The 21,274-nt window shown below is 38.2% G+C and overlaps 1 protein-coding gene and 1 long non-coding RNA gene across 8 annotated transcripts in view; one reads left to right on the plus strand and one right to left on the minus strand.

The window, feature by feature from the left end:
* The window catches only part of DLC1 (DLC1 Rho GTPase activating protein), a 404,379-nt gene that overhangs the window by 167,977 nt on the left and 215,128 nt on the right, over positions 1 to 21,274 (minus strand). Inside the window, exon 1 of one of the 7 annotated variants that reach the window (XM_082374918.1) lies at positions 7,152 to 7,400. The exons of 5 other annotated variants lie outside the window; for them this stretch is intronic. In XM_082374918.1, the coding sequence (XP_082231044.1) occupies positions 7,152 to 7,290 (139 nt within the window). In that variant the 5' untranslated portion in view covers positions 7,291 to 7,400. Of the gene's footprint in view, positions 1 to 7,151; positions 7,401 to 21,274 lie in introns of those variants that run through there. One more of the 7 variants, XM_082374919.1, reaches the window with a different exon arrangement.
* The window catches only part of LOC309619685, a 141,156-nt gene that overhangs the window by 107,288 nt on the left and 12,594 nt on the right, over positions 1 to 21,274 (plus strand). The gene's annotated exons all lie outside the window — the stretch shown is intronic.

The raw sequence follows: 21,274 nt of genomic DNA on the forward strand, positions 1-21,274 counted from the left end.
CTGACTCCACGGGGGCACCCACCAAGGGTTTGATTTATTGATTTATGTTTACAGGTTACTCTGCTCATGAGAGGAGCTGGGCCCACAGGGATGTGCGGAGCAGTTTAAACGTGTTTCTCAACCTTTATGCTCCTGTCCCATCCCTCCCACCCACCCACGATTCCTCTATCTTCAGCATTTTGTAAGATGCAGTTTGCACTATGAAAACAATAAATCAGTTGTGTATATTTTTAAAAGCTACAAGTGCTCTTTCCATCACTGCCCCTTCCAAGTGTGTCTTTTCTCATCCCCCGCTGAGAGTCACTGGTTTAAAGATCAAATCAGTGATGAGCTTCAGAATCCCCTCAGTGTCCAAGAGACACTATATAGTTCTTCCTTAGTAACATGGGGTTCACGTTGCCCAAGCTGGGCCCCTCTTAAATTCAAAGGTAGAATTCAGATGTCATCTTCATGGCTGGCAGTTAAGGACTGTGTCTGTCTTGTTTGTCCTTTCGTGCCTAGCACAGTGTTTTGCGTACGATAGGTTCTCAATAAATATTTGTGAGATTAATTAATAATTATGGGCCGATTTGGATGTTACTGAGTTTTGTCCGTGGACATCCACTAATGGATTTTTAAGGTATTGTCAAAAAATACCTTAGCTTAAATGGGGATAAAAATAGTAGTCTATACCTCTCAGGATTATTTTGAAGATTAAATGGGAAAATGCCTTTAGAGCTCTCAGCACAGATTCTGGCACTTAGTAGGCAATCAAATGACAACTTAATTATTGTTATGATATTATTTGTCATAAAGAATGCATCCAATGATAATAACCACCTACGGCTGGGTGCCACGTTTAGTTCATATTACAAAAAAAAATTTAGTTTGTATTAGCTGCTTAGTCTTTGGCTGTGCCTGAGAAAAGCAACAGTAGCACTATAGTTGTGAGTTTGATTATTAAAGGGATGTGTCACTTTGGTTTTCTTCCATGGTTAGGTCTTCATCAATAATTCCAACCAAATGCTTCAAAAATATCAGTGGTTGTTCACAAGCAATGTGGGAAGAGCACAGAAGGATCAATGCAAACCCATCACCATCACAAATAAGCGGCTCCAACACATGCCTTCCGGACAGCACATCCTCTTTCTTCAAGAATGGCAGATTATTATTAAGTGACGGGAACCAGAAATTGAAAAACACATACAATGGCAAGCTTAACTTCAATCTACTCCTTAATCATTTCTCTGGAATAGAGACCTTCCAGTGGAATGTTCTTTTTAATCCAGTTTTGGCTTCATGATATAGCTTCTGATGCTTAGGCAGACCTGTGACTAATATACCTCTTCTATTAAGCCTTTGACTTTAGACACATTTGTGTAATTACAATGACCTTTGGCAAACTATGCAGACTGTTCCTACATACTATTTTAAATGAAGAAAGTGACAGAAGTTTTGCTCCAGAAACAGAGGCATGCGAAATATCCCTTCAAGTGGCAGCCTTGATGTTGAACATACTTTTTCCCATCCCGGAGCTGGGCCACGTGCTTGAAATCTCACCTGCTGGTACTGCTGCTCTTTCCCATGTTTGCCTCCATCTACATAGCAATTTTCAAAGCAGGTTCCAACTCGCTTGGGAAGACTCTCAGATATTGTATACCTAGCCTGACAAAGTCATATGCAAGGACTGATTCCCTCATCAATGTGCGAAAACAGTTATTTTCTAGTCACTTCATTTTGGATTTCAACATGGTCTGCACAAAAGTCACCTTCATTAGATTCTTCTTTGTTTTGCTCTGCAGGTACAGAAGTAATCCCATTTCCATTGAAATGTTACCTTTTCTTTTCATTTATTTGGACTTGTTGAACTACTTTTGCCCAAAAGGCTTAGGCAAATTATAGGAGTGTCACACTATAGTGGTGAAGCTTCCTTGCAAGCAGGGCATAAGGAAAAGAGAAGTTATACCAACCAAAACTGATGGAGGGTTTACTTACGCCAGTGACTTTTCTGAGTACTTTGCATAGTAGCTCATATGATCCTTAAAATAATTTCATGACACAGGTACTATTTTCATCCTTTTTATATTGGTGAGGAACAGACTTGCCCCAAGTTACTCAGTACAAGAACCAGGATTCAAACCCAGGCAGTCTGATGTCACAGCCAGCTCTCTCAGCCACTATAGTATATTTCCTCTCATCAAAGCTGGCCTCAACATCAACATGCTTCTCTTTTTATTGAAACAGTCACATCTAATTTAATACATGCTCATATCCACCCTCCAGAAACGTGACCGTGTCTCATGAAGCATCATTAATGGTTGTCTCTCAGGCCCTTCGAAATGTTCTATCGTGTTGCATTCTTCTAGAGAAGTCTTTGTTTACTGGAGGAGCCTGCATATTTTGAGGCATACATCACTCTTGGTTAAAAGGCATTCTATTTGCCCTTACTTGCTTTTCATGGTGAACCAATGAGCAGAAAACAGTTCACAGGAGTCAGTGTTTGTGGTTGCCTGTCATGGGAAATGGGCCAGAATTCTTGATGCCCTACTGAATTTGGAGCCAATATACTGCACAGTATGTTAAGCATTCTTTTTGCTGGTGAATTGGAGAGGTCAGCTGAAATGTAAAAATCTATTTCACAAAAGACAGAAGATGCTGAACATCCAACAAAATACCCCCGGGAGCAGGGGTGGGAGGAGGGTCCAATCTAACGTATATACTTGAAGCATTTATTTTATGTCCATTGAATCTCATCTGGATTGAGACTGGTCTAAATTTTCCTAACTTCTTCATAGGCAATTCAGTTTCTCTTCCTTCTCTTCAATGTTTAGCAATGGAACTAGTGACGTGTTCATAACATGTTGAGGTGTTTAGATTTTTTTGTCCTTATGTTTCCCTAATAGAGAGAATAGATTGAATACTTTTTAAAAAATCAGTGTTTTAAAAAACAACACTATAGAAGTTGTTCTTACCTTATTAGATGTTTTTAAATAAGAACTAATATTTAATTTCTTTTTGGTTTATTTATTCATTCCACTTTCCAAATTGATGAAAGCTACATGTGTCTTCTGGCTTTTGCCTTACTTTCAGTCTCTCTCTGTCTTTCTCATCTGAATTTTAGTTTCTTTTCTTCTTCCTTAGAGGCAGTCCTATTGGTGCATCAGTCCAAACCTGTTTGTGGAGCTTTGTCAAATATACATCAAAAAATTCCAGCCATCTCATGTATGACAGCCCAGCATCTCAGGCTATAAGAATTTTTGACTATAAGTATTTGAAAGCCACAGTAAGTATTAAGCAGGGATTTTTAATTTAGGGTCTATGGATAGATTTCAAGCTGTCCATGAACTTGGAGGAGGAAAAATTACATTTTTATTGTCACTAAACTTTAATTGAAAGGTAGTATTTCTTCCAATTATGAATGTTGACAAACTGCCATCCCTGCACACACAATGGTACTAGCTGTCCTGTGACTTTGGCACCAATAGAAATTCGACTTTTCCAAATCACATTACAGTTGTTGCAGATATCACAAAATCTCATTTACATTCATCTCTCCTCCACGGTTATGGTAGTTGTCAAACCCATTCCAGGACATACATGATTGCAGTTTTTCTCTCCACAGATGTTCATGAGATGCTGCCGGCCCCATTCAGCCGCTAAACAGGAAAGCTGAAGATTTGCATGTTGGTCACCTAGATATGGATGTTGTTCCCGAGGATTTCCTCTCTATAATGGTTGGTGACAAGGAGATGAATCAAAGATGACTGTTCAGTTTAATGCTATTTATTATAGCTGCAGTAACAATCTGCATGCTGTTATCTTTAAAAAACATCAAATTTACATTTACTTCCCTATATTTTGAACACATTATCCTGTTACAGAATTCATTCATCTTATATTGCCATATCAGAAAATTTTGGTTTGAACACCTTGATCACTATATTTCGTTCTAATTGGTTTCTGCTATAATTCTATATATTTTATTTATATATTAAAAATACTTTTCTGAGAAGTGGTTCATATGCTTCACCAGAATGCTAAAGAGATCCACTGGCACACGAAAGGTGAAGAAGTCCTATGTGAAAGGATTAAGGGGCGACAGGTTTTCAGGAATAAAATGCTCCCTGGAGCCAAGATGTCCTTGTGCCCAAGGGAAGGAGTGGCAAGGACACAGCAGACATGTAAGAAAGACGCACAATTTGCCCAGAGGATGGCTGTCGGCCCCATCTGTCACCCACTGTTAACCTCAAAGTTCTTATTCCCTGAAAACACAGTGCCATCCTATGCTTTTAGGAATAATGGTTGTAGAGGGAACAGGAGTAAGAGAACCCCTGTGGGCTGTGGGTAGGCAGAACATAACAATTACATATAAAGGAAGATGCAATTAAGACAGTCTGTTCCATCACTCCTCATGACTAGAAGGCCTTTCCCTAGCAGCAATTCTGTATTTTGTTTATATAAGGCTGTGGATCCTTAAAAATAACAGACGGAATCCTTGTTTTAAACATAAGGAAGTTTAAGGCAAGCAGAGGTAAATGATGGTTTGTGTACATAACACCATTTGGGGTAGATGAACTGGGAACTTCTAAGTTATGTAGGGGGTGTGTGTGTGCGTGTGTGTGTGTGTGTGTGTGTGTGTGTGTGTGTGTGTGTGTGAAAGAGAGAGAGACAGAGAAAAATAGAGAGCTAAATTGATTGACAGAGAAAATACCTAACAAGGAAACAAAACTTTGTCCCATGGCCAAACAATCCGGTCAGGTAAAACCTCCGAAAGAAACTGAAATCTCAGATTAGTTTTTGAGAAACTTGGTGAAAGTCATCAAGGTAACAATCATCATGGAAATAACATTCCAGGTACTATTAACAGAAGTATTTCCCTCCAGAGCCTTCCAAACATGTTTTACCTGTCATCTCATTAATTTCACAACATAAGAGCAGCAGGAGGTTTGGACTTTCTACTGCTCTCCATTCTGCAAGAGAGGGCAAAGTGGTGTGATGTAAAATAAAGATTGGATCTGATGTTTAGAGAAATGGCTTTTTGTGGATAATTAACAGCTAATACTTAGCCTTTGGCCCGTGAGAGGGTGGGGTGCAGAGGAGAAGTTTGAGGGAAAGGATAGAAGTAAGTGGTCTTGAGGTCTGGATGTGCACCAGATGGGTCTCCACTTGATTGAGCTATGAGCCAAGGATAAGAGAGAACACAGAAAGAGTCCAAGTCCCCAGTAATCAGAGGCAGTTGTGGTAGCCAAAGTCCTTTCTTTTCAAGTATCATGTCTGGATATTCTACTGTGTAAATCACCAAAGAGGTCATATTTGTCTTAGAGAAACCTGAAAATACAAAGAATTTCTTCCTTCAGTGGACCTGAAGCAAAAGTCCTACTTGCTGTTAGAGTTGGGGAAATGTTTAATTTTTCATCACATGTAAAAAGTAACTATTTTTCTCTAAGTGGTCTTCATTCAGTGCTATATTTTGGACTCCATATAGACCCTTAATATATAACAGATAACTGACTAGGCAGAGACAGCAACTTTCCAGGGATAGTATCTTTTTTTTTTTAAAGAGGTCAACACCTGTCAAAAGCTCTTCATTTATGAAAATTTAAGAGGAGGTCTGGGAAGCAAGACTGAATCAACCTTAGTTTCAAATCAAAACACCAAGCTACAATAAGATATTTTTGTGTTATCTTTAATAAGGCATTATTTGTGGAATCTTTCCATTTGGGATGATGGATTTGTCAAGAAAAGCAACAGTGAAGCAACAATTGTTATTTTTTGTCCAAGCCTCAACCAATTACAGTCATGAATTTTATACTCTCATATCTTTATGTCTTAAACTTCCTCTGGCCAACTGGAAATTGCTATCACTTAAATCTACCTTAAAACCCACTAATTGTAAAGTTGGATTTCTTTAAGGTATCACATTTTACTCTAAAGCCATAATAAAATGATTAAATTTAAAATATTTTACTCTCTCCCCTACCTTATGGCAGACTTGACATTGTTTACTCTCTCCCAGTCCTGGGCAATAGGGTTTAGTTTAAGAAAGAGAAAGATATTCATGAGCATTTGGGACAAATTTATAGCCTACAATGATATGTTATCTTCCTAATCTGCTTTATCACAATCACAAACCTTAACTTTCACCTCTTCAAGTCATGTCAGGACAATTAGATCAAAGTCAAATGGACTTTTATCAAGAACACACAGCACGGAAATCTGGACTGACACTTGGGGGCCACATCTAATATTTTTAACCATTCAGAACTTCATTCAATATATGGAAAAACAACTGGATTAACCAAGAAGGTTAAGAAAACACAATCTTTGACCCATCTATGCAAATGACATAAGTATACAGACTTAGCAAACAAGAAGGAGCCATTAAACACTCTTGGGATACCTTCCCTGGATTTGGAGAGGTTTTTTTTTTAATTGCAAGATGCTATTCTTTTAATCAATTTATGACTATTCTTAATACCAGAATCAAGCAGAAGTTCCCTTTTCCTTAATGTACCCTTTCAAACAGTCTGCCATTTGGTGGCTGTCACATGAGCCCTAGAACGTTTGAACTGCACACTGTATTTATGTTTTATTATATTTCAAAAGCCTGCCTCTAGCATACCTGACACCCTCTTGGACCTCAGAGCAGCCCCAGGCTGCCAGAGGAAATACCAGCAGGCTTTCACCAGGCAGGGCACATTACTCCCCTGCCACTCAGCCTCCCAGGCCCCTCTCCTGCTTGCGCCAGGCCACCTCCGCCAGACCAGCTCCACAGCCGACCCTCACCAGCCGAACAGACCTTGGTGCTTTTGCCTAGTGTTGTTCACCACTGATTTCCTGACATTTGAAAGGACCTTGCTTTTCTTTTCAAGGTTAAAAAAAAAACAAAAACCCACAAACCCTCTCATAAAACCTTATCTAGAAATAACAAGACCAGAAATCAGAGAGGCATTGGAGTTAAAAAAACAAAAACAAAAACAAAAACAAAAAACAAACCCACTCCAGAAACGTTAAACCCCAGAACAAGGGAGATTGAAATCATTGCCGTGACAGTGATGAACTTTATCCAGCTGATGCGATCATGAATTATCCGAGTTAATAACTGTGCCTGTGTATTTCATCGTTTTGCTTTTCAAACCTCTCGTCCTCACCCTCCGCCCTTCACCCCTCACCTGCCAGCCGTCTGTCTCGGGTGTTTTTCCAAATGACATCCAGGGCTCTGGCCGTGGAGTCTCGGATGTGATCACTGAAGGACCTCCGGAGAGGGGCTCTCAGGGGCCGCGCCATCACGTTGGCCTCGGGGTCCCCCATCCGCCGCAGCTGCAGAGGACTTCAGCGCAGCCTTGGCGCAGCGACCATCCCTCGGGGCCGCTCCTGCGGAGGTCCCTCCCCGGCTGCGGGCTGTCGCCGTGCCAGGCGGCCGGGCTGCGTGCGCGCCGAGCCCGGGGGCGAGCGAGCCGCGCGCGAGCCCCGCGCCCTCAGGAGCCCGGCATTGCGGCTGGGCTCGCGCAGCTGCCCAGGGAGCGCCGACTGCAGGCGGCTGCCTGGCCGGCCGCCAGGCCCGCGCGGCGGCCACATCTGGAAAGGCTTACAAATGAGCCCACGACACCCTCGCGCAGCTCTCGAGCTGCCTTCGTGGCTGTCTAGATGCTTCTCGCTTCCTGTGTAATCCAGTAACTTGACTTGGTAGAGCTCGGCTGATGCTCTAGTCAATAACGTGTCCCCCTGCCCTGGCAAGCCAGGTCCCCTTGCAGTTTTGAAGGAAAGGCCAGGCAGGAGGCAGAAAAGGGAGGGAGGGGGAGGAGGGGTGGCAGGTAGGATTCTCTTCCATTCTTAAGGATAATTCTCACTCACATTTATGTTTTATCAACTCACTTGTGTTTTTAGATTGGGCTGTTTACGGGACAAAGTCCAACCTTTAGTCGTGCTTGTGGGAAGGAGATAGGCTGTAATGAATGTTCTTCACATCGGTCTGGATTCCGGCTAGGAAGCAGACACCTGAGTTTTAAACTTAATATTGATCAGCTCCTCATAATTCCCCTCTAACTATGTTTCTACTTACATTCAGTGGTTTCATCAGATAATTCTAAATAAGGATCAAATGTCCCCTGATTTTGTGACTCTTTTGGTTCCCAGTAAGCAAACTTCATCGTTACGATTGCAAATCAAAAATTCTGCCCAAAAGAATTTAAAAAATAAGTAGTGCCAAGCACCATGAAATCAAAATATGGGCCAACTGCTTCTTTTACAAGATACGTTTTTGAGTTTCTAAAATGCCAAATGAATCTATTTCTCTGACAATGAATTTGGCTGATTTTTTACCTTTCAATGCATTAATAATCCTTTTTTTTTTATTGTCCCCTAAATCCAATCTTATAATTTTCAATGTTTGGCATGGAGGCTTAATTATGGCATCAGATAGTATCTAAGGGCTAGTTCGTCACCTTTGCAAAATTACATAATGCTGTAAAAGCACTTCATAAATTGCACGGCACCATGCAAATGCTAAAGATTATCATAATTATTTTTATACATGAAATCATTTTTCAGTCTCCAAATTTTCACAGCGTGCATCCTCTTTCCCATCAACTTTGACAGCTGAATTATTCAAAGGATGATGATTAAATTAGTGCAATTGTGCTCATGAGTTACAAGTAACTCTAGTACCACTGCTTATTAGTAACCCATGTGTCCTAAACTGTATTGTTTCCAGATTGTTCATACTCTACCAATGTGCTTCTGGTAGATACTTACTTCTTTGCCTTATTATTGGGCTGGGCATAGATTAGGAGGCAATAAGTACCAGCTGCTGAGGCATGTAGACCTCTGTGCCTGTGGAAGCCAATCCCAAGGGAAAATTCTCCATAAAATCTCAAAAAAATTGACTGCCTAATATCTGGGTCTATTTTAAAGCGAAGTACCCGAAGTCTGTGTGTGTGTGTGTGTGTGTGTGTGTGTGTGTTTCTCCTTCAAAGAAGTCTGGGTACCTTGAAGCAGGTTGACTCATTTCCTGGTCACATGGAACAGGACAGGTCTATGTGGACCCCTTTTGCAGAGGAGCAGCATGAAGCAACCATAGCACGAGCAGTGAACCACACACTGTGCTAGGCATGGGGATGTTGAGGATGAATAAGACACTGGCTCTGTCTCTGAGGAGGAAGAATCACATTGGCCACAAATAATTTCAAAATAGTGTGATAAGTTCTATGATCAAAGCATGTGCAAAGGAGCACAAAGAAGGAAAAGGTAGGCTGGATTCCTAACTCCTCTTAGGCACTGACTTCATCTGAATTTCTAGAACTGTGACAGAGTCAGGGGCATACAGTCATTCCTAGCACCGATACCAACAACTGACTGTCTGAGTCATGCCAAGTGACTGACTACAATGGCACAAAGATTTTCTATACCCAAATGCAGAAAGGAAGGGGGAGCAATAAAGGGGAAATAGCATTTACTGAGCACCTATGATGTACCACAGACTCTTCTAGCACTGGCTGTAGACTCATGTATATAGACCACTATTGTTGCTATACAGACCACTATCGGTGTTATTATCTCTACTTTACAGACGAGGAAACTGAAGCACAGAGAGAAAAGGTCAGATAGTAACTGGCAGATCCAGGATTCATACCCAGAACTGTCTGCGTCCAAAGCTCATTAGCCTCCCAATCAATTTGATTGGTCAGAAACGAATGATAGTGATGGTAATGACTCATTAAAACTATCTAGGCTCAGTTGATAATAAGCTATGGGCCAAAGCTCCATAATCTCATCCAAATAAAATCACCACTGGACCTATGGTGTGGAGGAAGAAGCCTGAGTTTCAGATGAGTTTTAGGTGATGCTAGCTATGGAAACTCAAGGGCAATGAGTCAAGAGAACCAAGACAATCAAGTCAACGCATACTGTCTAATGATGGAGCATTCAAGTCTGAGCTCCAAAGTGTTCCCAAATGACCCTCCTTCTCCTCTGCAGCACTCACTTTCCAGGACAATACTCCTAGTACTTTGCTTCTTGGAAAAAAATCTACTTATTCTAAGTACAAGTTCCATTAGGTAGAATGACCTAAGCTATCTGAAAGGTTTTTATGTCTTTTAAAAAAGGAAACTTACCAACATAAATGTAATGTTTATTGATCGACGATCGGAGAGGAGGAACACAGCTAAATGTTTTCCAGCAAGGTGGGCTTTCATTATTGATTTAACCATAGCCCAAAGCGGGGCTGGCAACTTGGTCCCTCATTTCTAAAAACTCATTAAATCCAAATTTCATTGTGAGGCTATTTCAAGTACTTATGGATGAATCTTGGCCACATATCATGGGTAGAGTGTAAAAACCATTCTAATAGACAGCCAATTTTAAATTATTTTTATTTCTGTTTTCCGTCTGCATTTATTGGCCGTTAGAAATGTTCCACACAGAAAAAGTGCTTTTCAGAATTCACTGTTTATAGAATAACTCAAGTTTTATTTCTACAAATTTGAGATAATCCAAATCTCCTGTAACTGTGAGAGGTGAAGATAGTATGTGATAATTAGTGTTGGTCTCAGCTTGGCAGATGGGAGGAGTGGGAATATGAGAAGTCATTTGGTGTTTTTCAAGATCCCGCTGGGAACTGTAAAAGCAGTCAGAAGAGCAACATTATGATCTGATTGCTTTTCAGAGCCTTCTTTTTGTGATAAAGGGCTAGTTTCAGCCATTGGTGGAGCTGCCCTCTGACCTGGGGAAGCTTTGCAAACTCTTCTAGATCCCTGGAGAGCAGAGATTCTTGTCAGTATACTAAGCTACAGATTCTGGCTTAAGTACATCTCTAGTATTGTCCATCTAAGAAGATCATCCCACTTTGGTAATGTATTACAGATTTTATCTAATTTTGTCTAATTTATAAATTTCATCTTCTTACTGCAAACAAAACTTTTAATTTTATAGTGTTTCTAGGTGCTGTGTGCTTCGATCTAATGACAGGGACACCTTCTTTTCCAAGCCCGTATAACATAAATCCACTTGGGCCTTATGGCCACTCTCATTTGCTGATGCAACTTATTTACGCCTTCTTTGGAGCAATTAGAACATTTAGGATTACCTGAAGTTCTGGTAGGTTCCTTCAAAACAATGTGAATAATGAAGGGAAATGGAATGTTTATTTAGAGTCACTGCCATGCGTGGATCTAGGTCTTTGGTGCAGGAAGGAAATTACTAAAACTCCATTTGGTTAAGTTCTGTGAGTGATCCAGCCCCTGCAACAGGACAGCAGGTTTAGTGAATGACAGTGTCTACCCTGGCCCTACAGGTTGGCCTCAAGGGCTGTAACTCCACAAAGGGAGTTCTCTTCCATTATGTAGGTATCCAGAAGCGCATGACAAGGAGAATTCATAATATGAAGCTTCTGTAATTCTGGGGAAGGTGTAAATGGTTTCTGTTTGCTCCAATGAACAACATCTAGCATGTAGATTACATGTTGCCAATGACTGTTTCATTTTGAATTTTGTTTATTTAGCATGACCATCATTAGTACACTTGCTCTGATGCAAGTGACAACTTTATTTCTTAATTGCTTCTGCATTTGGGACCCTAAGGGTTACACTGAATTTGTTGAGAATCGCTTTTGTGACAAACTCAAATGTTCTCAAAGGGCTCAAGTCAAGGTTGTGTACACTATTAGGTATCTATTTATGCTTGATAGACCAATAGATCACTATGACAATTTTCTTCAAATTGGTGATCTCTGACCTGGGGGCGGACAAGATCCTCCTTAGAAGGCAGGAAGAAGATCTTAGAATCTGTATCTATGTATATAGTTATTTAAATATTTCTATTTTTGTCAAATGTGCAAAGGACATAAGTATAGTGATTTATGATCTAATTTAAATAAGTGTATATGCTCAGAAAGTTTTACTGACGGGAGTTAGTGATCAAAGAAGTTCAGAGACTGTTTCTCTGCAACTACTGATATATACCAAATCACACTATCTTTCAGAGTAAAATCAACTTGTTTGGGGCATAGTGTTGAATAAATGTAGAATAGGAAAGGGTGTAATAGAGCAGGAAGTGAATATAAGGAAAGAGAGAAAGACTTCCTTTTATTCTTGACTGATGCAACAATACTTTATTTCCTTTTCAACTATGGAATCTCATTACTATCTATACTTTCTGAAACAAAGTTCACCTGGGCTGAGAAAATTCACCTTGCTTGTGAGAAAGGAAACTGCTATTGACTAAATGTTTGTGTCCCCCCCTCACAAATCCATATGTTGAAACCTAATCCCCAATGTGATGGCATTAGGCGGTAGAGCTTTTAGGAGGTGATGGGGTCATGAGGGTGGAGTCCTCATGAATGGGATTAGTGCCCTTATACAAGAGACCCCAGAGAGCTCTCTTATCCTTTCTGCCATGTGAGGGCTCGGCAAGAAGACGGTGGCTATGAACCAGGCAGTCAGCCCTCACCAGACACTGAATCTGTTTGCACCTTGATCTTGGACTTCCCAGCCTCCAGACTGTGAGAAATAAATTTCTGTTGTTTATAAGCCACTCAGTCTATGGCATTCTGTTAAACCAGCCAAAACAGACTAAGATAGAAACAGGTTTCATTTCAGTCCTGCCCCTTGACGGCTTTGTGATCTTGAGACAGCATTTTCACAACTGCTAAAGAGGGGATTGACTAGTTCACTGATCCTGGCCCAGAGCAGGAGATGGAACTGGTGAATATCAGAATCACGCAGGATGGGGCCTCTCCTATTGAAGTGGAACAAAAAGGTTAAATAATTCTACTGGGCTAGATGGTCTCATTCCACTTCTAAAAAATACCTCAACAGAATCTTAACTATTAGTAAATTAATTGCCCATTTTTATCCTTTCCTCAAGCTATTTTCAAGTGGCTTTGAATATATTTCTTTGGAATCGTTCATTTGTTTATTTTGGTTTACTCCTTTCTCAATTATTTCTTTTTTATTTTCTGTAGTTGACTCATTTTCTATACTGGAATTTTTGGCAAAGAGACAGGAAATAAAAGATACTAGAGAATAGGAAGAGGAAGTAATGATGCTCCCAGAATTTTTTTAATGTAATAATTTCAGATTTTCTTCTATGTTATGATTTCAGAAGGTTAAAATATTTTTAATTTCTATAGAAAAATCAACAAGGATACCTCACCAATACTAATGCTAAAGAAATAATGCATCTATAATTTATATTTCCTTATAAAAGAACAGGAATAATGGTACCATAAATTTTAGGTACAGTAAAAACCTCAGAAGAAAATGATTTCCTTTTTCTTATTCTTCATTTTCTTTTAATTTTAAATTCTTCCTTTTATCCTTTTAGTTTCCTATCCTTCATTCTTCACAGTGTAAAATTCCAGTATGTTATTAATTAAAGGAGTCGAGCATTATGACATAGAATTACAGTGATTTCTCTGCTTACTCAGAAGTATATTATGACTACTTGAATTGCTTTTAAATTGTATTTATTTCAATTCATACTAGCTATTTTATGTATATTTTTACTGAGATTGGGACCAAAAAAAAATAACCTCTTGCTGATTCTGAATTATAAGACTTCCTTCTGAGAAATAAATAAAATATTCAAATGTTTTATTTTACCTTTATGTAAGTCCACTGCCACAAATCTCGGTAAAGAATGCCAGATAGGATTATCCTTTGGATTATAACAATCAACAATAACCTCAAATAACAGGCTACACTAATAATGAAATCAAAAGCAATTTTGGATGACGGCTGAATGATATACTCAAGCATATACATTCAGGCATAATTTCAAAGTCAGATGAAATAGGAATCCAAATATTTGTCTATGTTAATATAACCTATTGATTATACCCTTCCAATAAATGTCATATATTGTGACAAGACCCAAAACACTGCCAATACTAACAGGCTTGAATGTTTTTGCAAAAAACTCTTTTACAGTTTGACTTAGATTTTGCCCATGAAGGGATCCTGCTCATAAACACAACACATACACACACACACAAATACAAAACACTGTTTTTCAGAAAATGTAAAATAGGTAATGCAGGACTGTAATCTCTGAAAGAAGGTTAAAAAAACAAATAGATGAGCTATACTGCCCCCACCTACTGCCTGGGAGAAGTTTCTGGGCCACAGAGTAGAAACAGGAAAACCAAACATAACCTGGCAGTCTTGAGGTGAAAAAGATCAGAGTTCGTAGAGACTGAGGCAGCTAGAATTTGCAGGTCAAAGGGAGTGGCATAGAGAGTGAGCTCTGCAGATCTGCAGGGGGATCTCCCCAAGGCTTTGACTGAATATTGATTGGCACAGGTGTAAGAAGGAACTCTCCCAAGCCAAGGAAAGAGGTATTGGAAGTCAGTAGGCAGATAACTTCCTGGTCACACAGGGCTAGGATTAGTTTCTGTTCCCACCAGCTGGCATGAAGAGACCTTGTGTAATCTGGGGCACTGGATGAAATCCCCAAAAGAGTCATGCCTCAGTAGTGGGGCTAAATTAGTGGCAGAAAAATGGCTGCTCTGAATCTGCCAGCAGAAGAAAGGAAATAATAAAGATAAAAGCAGAAATCATGGAAATGGAAAATGGACAAACAATAGGAAAGATTGTATCTGTTCCTTTGAAAAGATCAATTAGATGGATTAATCTCTAGTTGGATTAACTAGAAATAAAAAGTAAGTTTAACAAGGTCACAAGAGTCAAGGTCAACATACAATAATCAATTGTATTTCCATATACTAGAAATGAACAATTGTAATTAAAATAAATACCATTTATGATATTAAAAAATATGAAATTCTTAGAGATAGATTTAACAAATATGTATACAAAAACTTGTACACTAAATGCTATAAAACATTGCTAAGAGAAACTAAAGACCTAAATAAATAGAGAGATATACCATGTTCATGGATTTGAAGATTCAACATTGTTAGGGTGTCATTTCTCTCTGTAATCATCTACAGATTCAACACAGAATCAAAGTTCCATAAGGTTCTTTTTTTTTAACTTGAGAAGTTGATTCTAAAATTTATTTGGAAATACAAAGGGCCTAAATGAACCAAAAAGATTTTGAAAAAGAAGAGCAATTTTGAAGAATTTACACTACCTGATTTCAAGACTTACTATAAATTGACAGTAATCAAGGAAGGGTGATACTGATTTAAGGACAGACATATAGACCAATGGAACAAAATAAAGATTCCAGAAATAGGTCCATATTACATGTTCAGTTGATTTTTTATAAAAATGCCAAGGAAGCCAATGGGGTAGGATAATCTTTTTCAATAATGTTGCTGGGACAACTGGGTAATCATATGGGAAAAAATAAACCTCCACCTTTACCTCACACCTTAAACATTAACTCTAAATGGACCATGAACCAGAGATCTAAATATAAGAGTAAAACTCTAAGACTTGTGGAAGAAATTTTGTGACTTTAAGTTAGGCAAAGCTTTCTTAGGCCTCAATAAGCATGAATCATTAAAAAAAGAAAAGAGAGAGAGAGAGAGAGAACAAAATGGAACAAAAACCTCTGTTCTTTTAAAAACACTGCAAAGAAGAGAAAAAGTCAAGCCACTGGCTGGGAGGAAATATTTGCAAAACACATCTAATAAAGAATTTGTTTTTGGAATATATAAAGAACCCTTATGATTCAATAACAAAATGGAAAATAACCAGACTTTAACAAAGGGGCAAAAGTTTTGAAATGACACTTTATAAAAGAAGATATATGAATAGCCAATAAGTACATGAAAAGATGACTGACCTCATTAGTCATTAGGGAAATGAAAATTAAAATCATATTGAAATACCACTACACACTAAAATTAAAAAGACTAACCATACCAAGTACAGTATTGGAGACGATATGGGGCAGCTGGAATTTTTCTGCATTGCTGGTGGGAATGTAAAATGGTTTAACTAATTTGGAAAGAGTTTGGAAGTATCTTATAAAGTTAAATATGCCCGTACCAACTAACTCCCCTCCTGGGTATAACACAAGAGAAATAGTAACATGTGTTTACACAATACTTGTGTGAGAATATATATAGCACCTTTTTCCATTTATAGGTAATTCTACAAAAGGCATGACTATAGTGACAGAGATGGGCTTTCCAGAGTTTAGGAATGGGGGTGAAGGTGGGGTGAGATATGCTATAAAGTACATGAGGGATTTTTTGAGGGTAATGAAAAAAAGGAAATTGGAAAACAGGAAAATAGTTGCAACATAAATAACCAATAGAGTGTTACTATCTATAATAAATAAAGCACTTCTACAAATCAAAAAGAGCAAAAAAGAAACCCTCCAACTGAAAAAAAATCAGTGGATTTTATGAACAAGCATTCTGCAGAACATATGGAGGTGATAGAATTGGGAAATAGAAACTCAGTATTCAAATTCTGATATTGCTGAAAATTCTCTGACAAAAGCAAATCATCAGAACTCTGAATTCTCTGAAAATCAGATACACGCCTTCACAGAGAGGTGGGTAGGGACTTGCTGCTTAGAGAATGATCACTGTCTTGGAGTATGTACAGACAGAAATGACATTCCCAGTGCTGTGTTATTAGATCAAATTATATAAGAGAATTATAATAAGGCACTTCAGATGTGATCAATAATAAAATGGATTTGAATAGTATCATGAAAGACTTATTCTATGAATAGTTATTAGTATCATTTCATGCAGTTATTAGTGCATGTTAGTAACCAAAACAATAAAAACATTTCAACTCAATAATGATAGGTTATTATTGAATTGCACCATTATATTAGGATATAATATATCCTAATTGTGTGGCCATATATTCCTTTTCAGGGTACCTAATGGAACTTTAAAAAATGCTTATTTAAGTGAACAGGCATTTTTCTAACAATGTCAGCAAAAGAACATATAATACAATTTTTACAGTTTCTTCCTGATAAAAAATAAGCCAAAAATCTCTTCTTGAACATTTTAAAGAAGAGAGAAAAAAGGAAAAAAGTGAAACTCTTACTCTTCTGACTGGCTTACAAAAAGCTAAAGAAAGACAAGTCAGAAGAAGAAAGTAAAAAAGAAAAGCCTTGAGAAAAAAAATAGTAGAATTAGGGGAGACGAACATTAGCAATCATATGCATAAATTAAGCTGTACAGGAAATGACAGTGTGCAAACTTCACTGAAAAAGGGCATCTGAAGTGAAGGTTGAGCTGCTCCCCACTGAAGGAAAAAAAGAAGATGGTGAAGGGCAGTGGAGTTTTTAGCAAGTTCTTCTTTTGGACAAATTCCTTTTCTTTTGTTTGTTCCTGCACTGCTTCCCTAAACTTGAATTGGAGACTTGGGAAGTTCTGACGCTAATTTTCCCTCACACTCATTGTTGCCTTGGGCTTCTTGGTCTCTGAGACTATTCAATGTGTGGCCAGTGTCTGGTCAGGGTCTGGACAGATGGTCAGAGATGAGCACAGAAATAGAGAGGAAGCATTTAGAAACATCTATAGTAGTTTGACAGAGTAATTCTATGTCTGTTGAATCTAATGATAACATACTGTGGCTTCTATTTTTCTTCTGTTCTGTGTTTTTCCCCCAATTTTATTTTTCTAGCACTCTTTTTTTCATTATATTTTGAAATGATACATGTCCATGAGAGATTGAAAAACAGTCGGTCACCATAAATAGTTTAGGAAACCCTGCTCTAAATGCATGTACAACACATCTAGAGAATATGATTGCTTGAGTATTTCAAGGGGGTGGTACTTCAGCTATCTTGTATCTACATAGAGAGAAAAGGTAAAACACTCTTTTGTGAAGTGTTTAATCAGCCGCTGAATTAAACAATTGTCGGTATTTGCACATTTCTTGCTATTTGTTGCTTACAAATAAAGCAACATAGAAAGAATTGTTAATATCTCAAATTGGAAATTGAAAAAAAAAACATTAAAGGAAATGGAAGTATTTTTTGCCTTTGTAAATTTCATGCACAATAAGTGGTTCATGTCTACCACCAAGCCTATAGATCATCGGTGATGCAAGAACATCCAAAACTGAAATATTTGAAGAAAAACAAAGGATGGATGATGGTAGGAAACAGATCAGGCGATTTTGTCATTTAGTGTAAAATATGATTGTTTTAAAATAAGCCTCCTTTTAATCTAGCTAGTTTTTAAGAAATGGTTAGCATTTCTTAGGAGGATGATTTGCTCTAAAATCTTTAGAAGCAGCTCTTTTCTTTAGTTCTCTAAATTCATATGTTATCTCTTTTTTATCTTAATGGTGTCACTTGTTATTTATTATCATGAGCAATGGTCGAATTATAATAAAGCAGAATTCAAGTTTTAAAAGTGTATCATCAAAACAAAAACATAATTCAAAATCTTCTGACTTTTTTCTAACCTCTTCACTAAATCCACTGTGATGTATACATAGTAAAAGTCCTTTTCAATAGTGACTACAGTTGTTATCTAATGGGTTTCTGGTATTGTAGCTCATCATTAAAAACCGCTTCTGTCTCTTTTTCCAAACTGCTTAATAAAGAGTTAAGAATAAGGATGTCTAGATCTTTGCAGCTGGGTTAAATACCACTGATTAATTTTAAAAGATTTACTATTCTTAGTGAAAATTATAATTACTCTCTGAGGCCTGCTGGAGTCTGGACTCATCCCATTTTTCCAATATTCTCTCCTTCCAAGCACAAACTCCGTGCTCCTGCTGGCTGGGCTGCACCATTGCATCACGGTGCCTTGTGCATTCCCACTAGCCTAACTTTGCCAATACCATTTTCCTTGCCTAGAAATGTCTCAGATCTTCCTTTCCAGTTTTTCACAGCTTTCTGTTCCCCCAGATCCTTTCTGGATCACTCCAGCCCAGGTGACCTCTCTCAGCTAAATGTCTAGAATCTCTTGACTTTCTCACCACTTAGCCATTGCTACTTATCTTGCCCAGCAGCCTGGAGACATTCTCAAGGGATGTGTCCTCAAGGTCTAGAACAAGGAAATCCTGAGCCAACTAAACAGAAAAGGCAGGAAAAGCAAGATATATCGACATCACTTGTTCCCAGTCCTTCCCCCCTTTAACCCTGGCCCTCAGCTTTTTGGTGGAAGGAAGAGAGAGAAAGAGGGTAAGAATGGGCTGACATTTGCCTGGACTTGGATTAACCTGGAGTAGGGATAATAGGGTCCACCGAGGGGAAGCTAAAGACCGGAGACTTACTAAAGAATTATAACATTTACATCAGTTGTCAGCAATATATGGTAGTGATTTTTCAGTGTCACTTGGGCTGTTTCTAGGATTCCAAAATTGCAAATAAGGTATGTTTGTTTGTGTCATTCTTCCATTTCCCTCTCTGAACATCTTCACTCCTGAAATCTCTTCCTTTTCCTTAAGTCATCCAGGCCTTCTGTCATCTGACTGTTCAGAGTCACCACTGCATAGTTGACTCCTTCACCTCCAAATACCCCCCGTCTCACAGAGGTCGGAATTCCTGTTATGGGGTGCTTGATAATAATACTTGCTGGGAGATTCCAAGATGAAGGTTAGCTGTGTGAGAGGAGAAGGGTGTAGGGCTGTAGAGAAATTTATATCTACAACAAGAACCTGGTCCAGAGAGACATCTCCTTATCGAATGTGAGCGAGGGAACAAGCAGGACCTCTAGCTCCTCATTGCAGTCATCGTTCTTTTTATCTCCTCCTATCATGTCTGCATCTGGAATTATTTCCACTGCTTTAAAATGCTGTTGTTTTTGTTTGATTAGGCAATGAGTAGGCTGGCTAGTGGCAAGTATGTGAAACTATATGACACAATAGGGCGTCTCTGATTACTTTGCTTGTTCAATCAACTTCTCATATGTGTGTATCTTTTCTCTTACCTTTACCATAAGCTCTCGGAGGCTGGTGGTCTTAAAGTTTTATAAGCCCTGCACACTATTTGGTAAAAATAGATATTCAGAAGTATTTCTGATTATATTTATAATAAAATATGACATTTCTCTAGTCTTTCAGTGTCATGATAATTTTTCTTAAGCCTTAGGATTCTGTTATGCAGTACAAACTCTGAAGTACATAATGAAATTTATATGCATGTGGAAGAAGAATAAATGGGAAGCTTTCACTGACATTAAGCAATGATCCTTAAAGTTCAGTGTGGATAAGAATTCCCTGGAGAGTAGATTACATTGAAGATTCTTGGGCCTAAGAGATTCTGATTCAGGAAGCGTGGAGGAATCCAGGTGCCTGCGTTTTAAAACAAATATTCTAGAAAAATTTGAGGCACATTTTAACAAATCTTACATTAAGAGAGTATGCTTTTATTTTCAATTAAAAACTCCATTTTTCTTTCAAGCAGAAAATTTATAAATGTTCTTTATGTGTAAGACATTCAAAGATAAATCAGACATGGATTTTATTATATAATATGAAAAAATAAGCCCTAATAATCATAACAAAAGGCATAAAAGGATAAAAACCTTATGAAAACTTCAAATATAGTATTGAGAGTTCTGGGAAAATGGGCTCATTTCAGAGTAGTGGAAATCTTGGAAGCTTTCAAAGAGGAGGTATATATGGAAATTTGAGATAGCATAAAAGGACATTTTAGGAAAAGGTAACAGTATTAGCAAAGACACTGAAGTAGAAAGTACAGGATGTGGAGAGTGTGGGCATTTCTGTGATGGAGTCTCAGGGGTGGTTGGAAATGAGGTGGGTAGTTTGGCTGAGTAACTAGGGCTGGAGATTGTGCAGACATAGCTTTATTTGGATGAGACTCCTAAGAGAAACTGTAAGGACAGACAAGAAAAGAAAATCCAAACATCAAAGCCATGTAACATTTTTAAGGCTTAGGAGGGGATTCAGTGAGATTCAATCATAAATATTATTTGTTAATTAAATATGGTATTAATGAGTTCTATGATACGAATATGTAACTTTATTTCTTTGTGCTCTATGATATTAACATTTATTATGTGAGGCAAACAAAATAAGACCCCCAAATTGTAAGATTAACACCAGTATTCAATCTATTAAAACAAAAATCAAAGCACTGTCTACCTAAGGTATTTCTAAAATATAATTCCATAGAACTGACCAGACACATATATTTTTTTAACGTCTATATCACTTATGCAGACACTTAAACAAATATAAACCAGGCTAAATTCTAGAGAATCACAAAAACATTATGAGGTATTCCTTTGCTCTCCTTCCTCTTAAAAACAAAACAAAACAAAAACCTGAAACCCCTAAGGGTTAAATAATTTCACTAAAGAAAACAGAAAGGAGATAAGCTGAAGTCATGGGAAATGGTAAAGAAAGAGCAAGAGGCTGGAAACCTACCACAGATG

The sequence above is a fragment of the Balaenoptera borealis genome, assembly GCF_965194805.1.
Source record: "Balaenoptera borealis genome assembly, chromosome: 21".
In the NCBI taxonomy this organism is placed as follows: domain Eukaryota; kingdom Metazoa; phylum Chordata; class Mammalia; order Artiodactyla; family Balaenopteridae; genus Balaenoptera; species Balaenoptera borealis.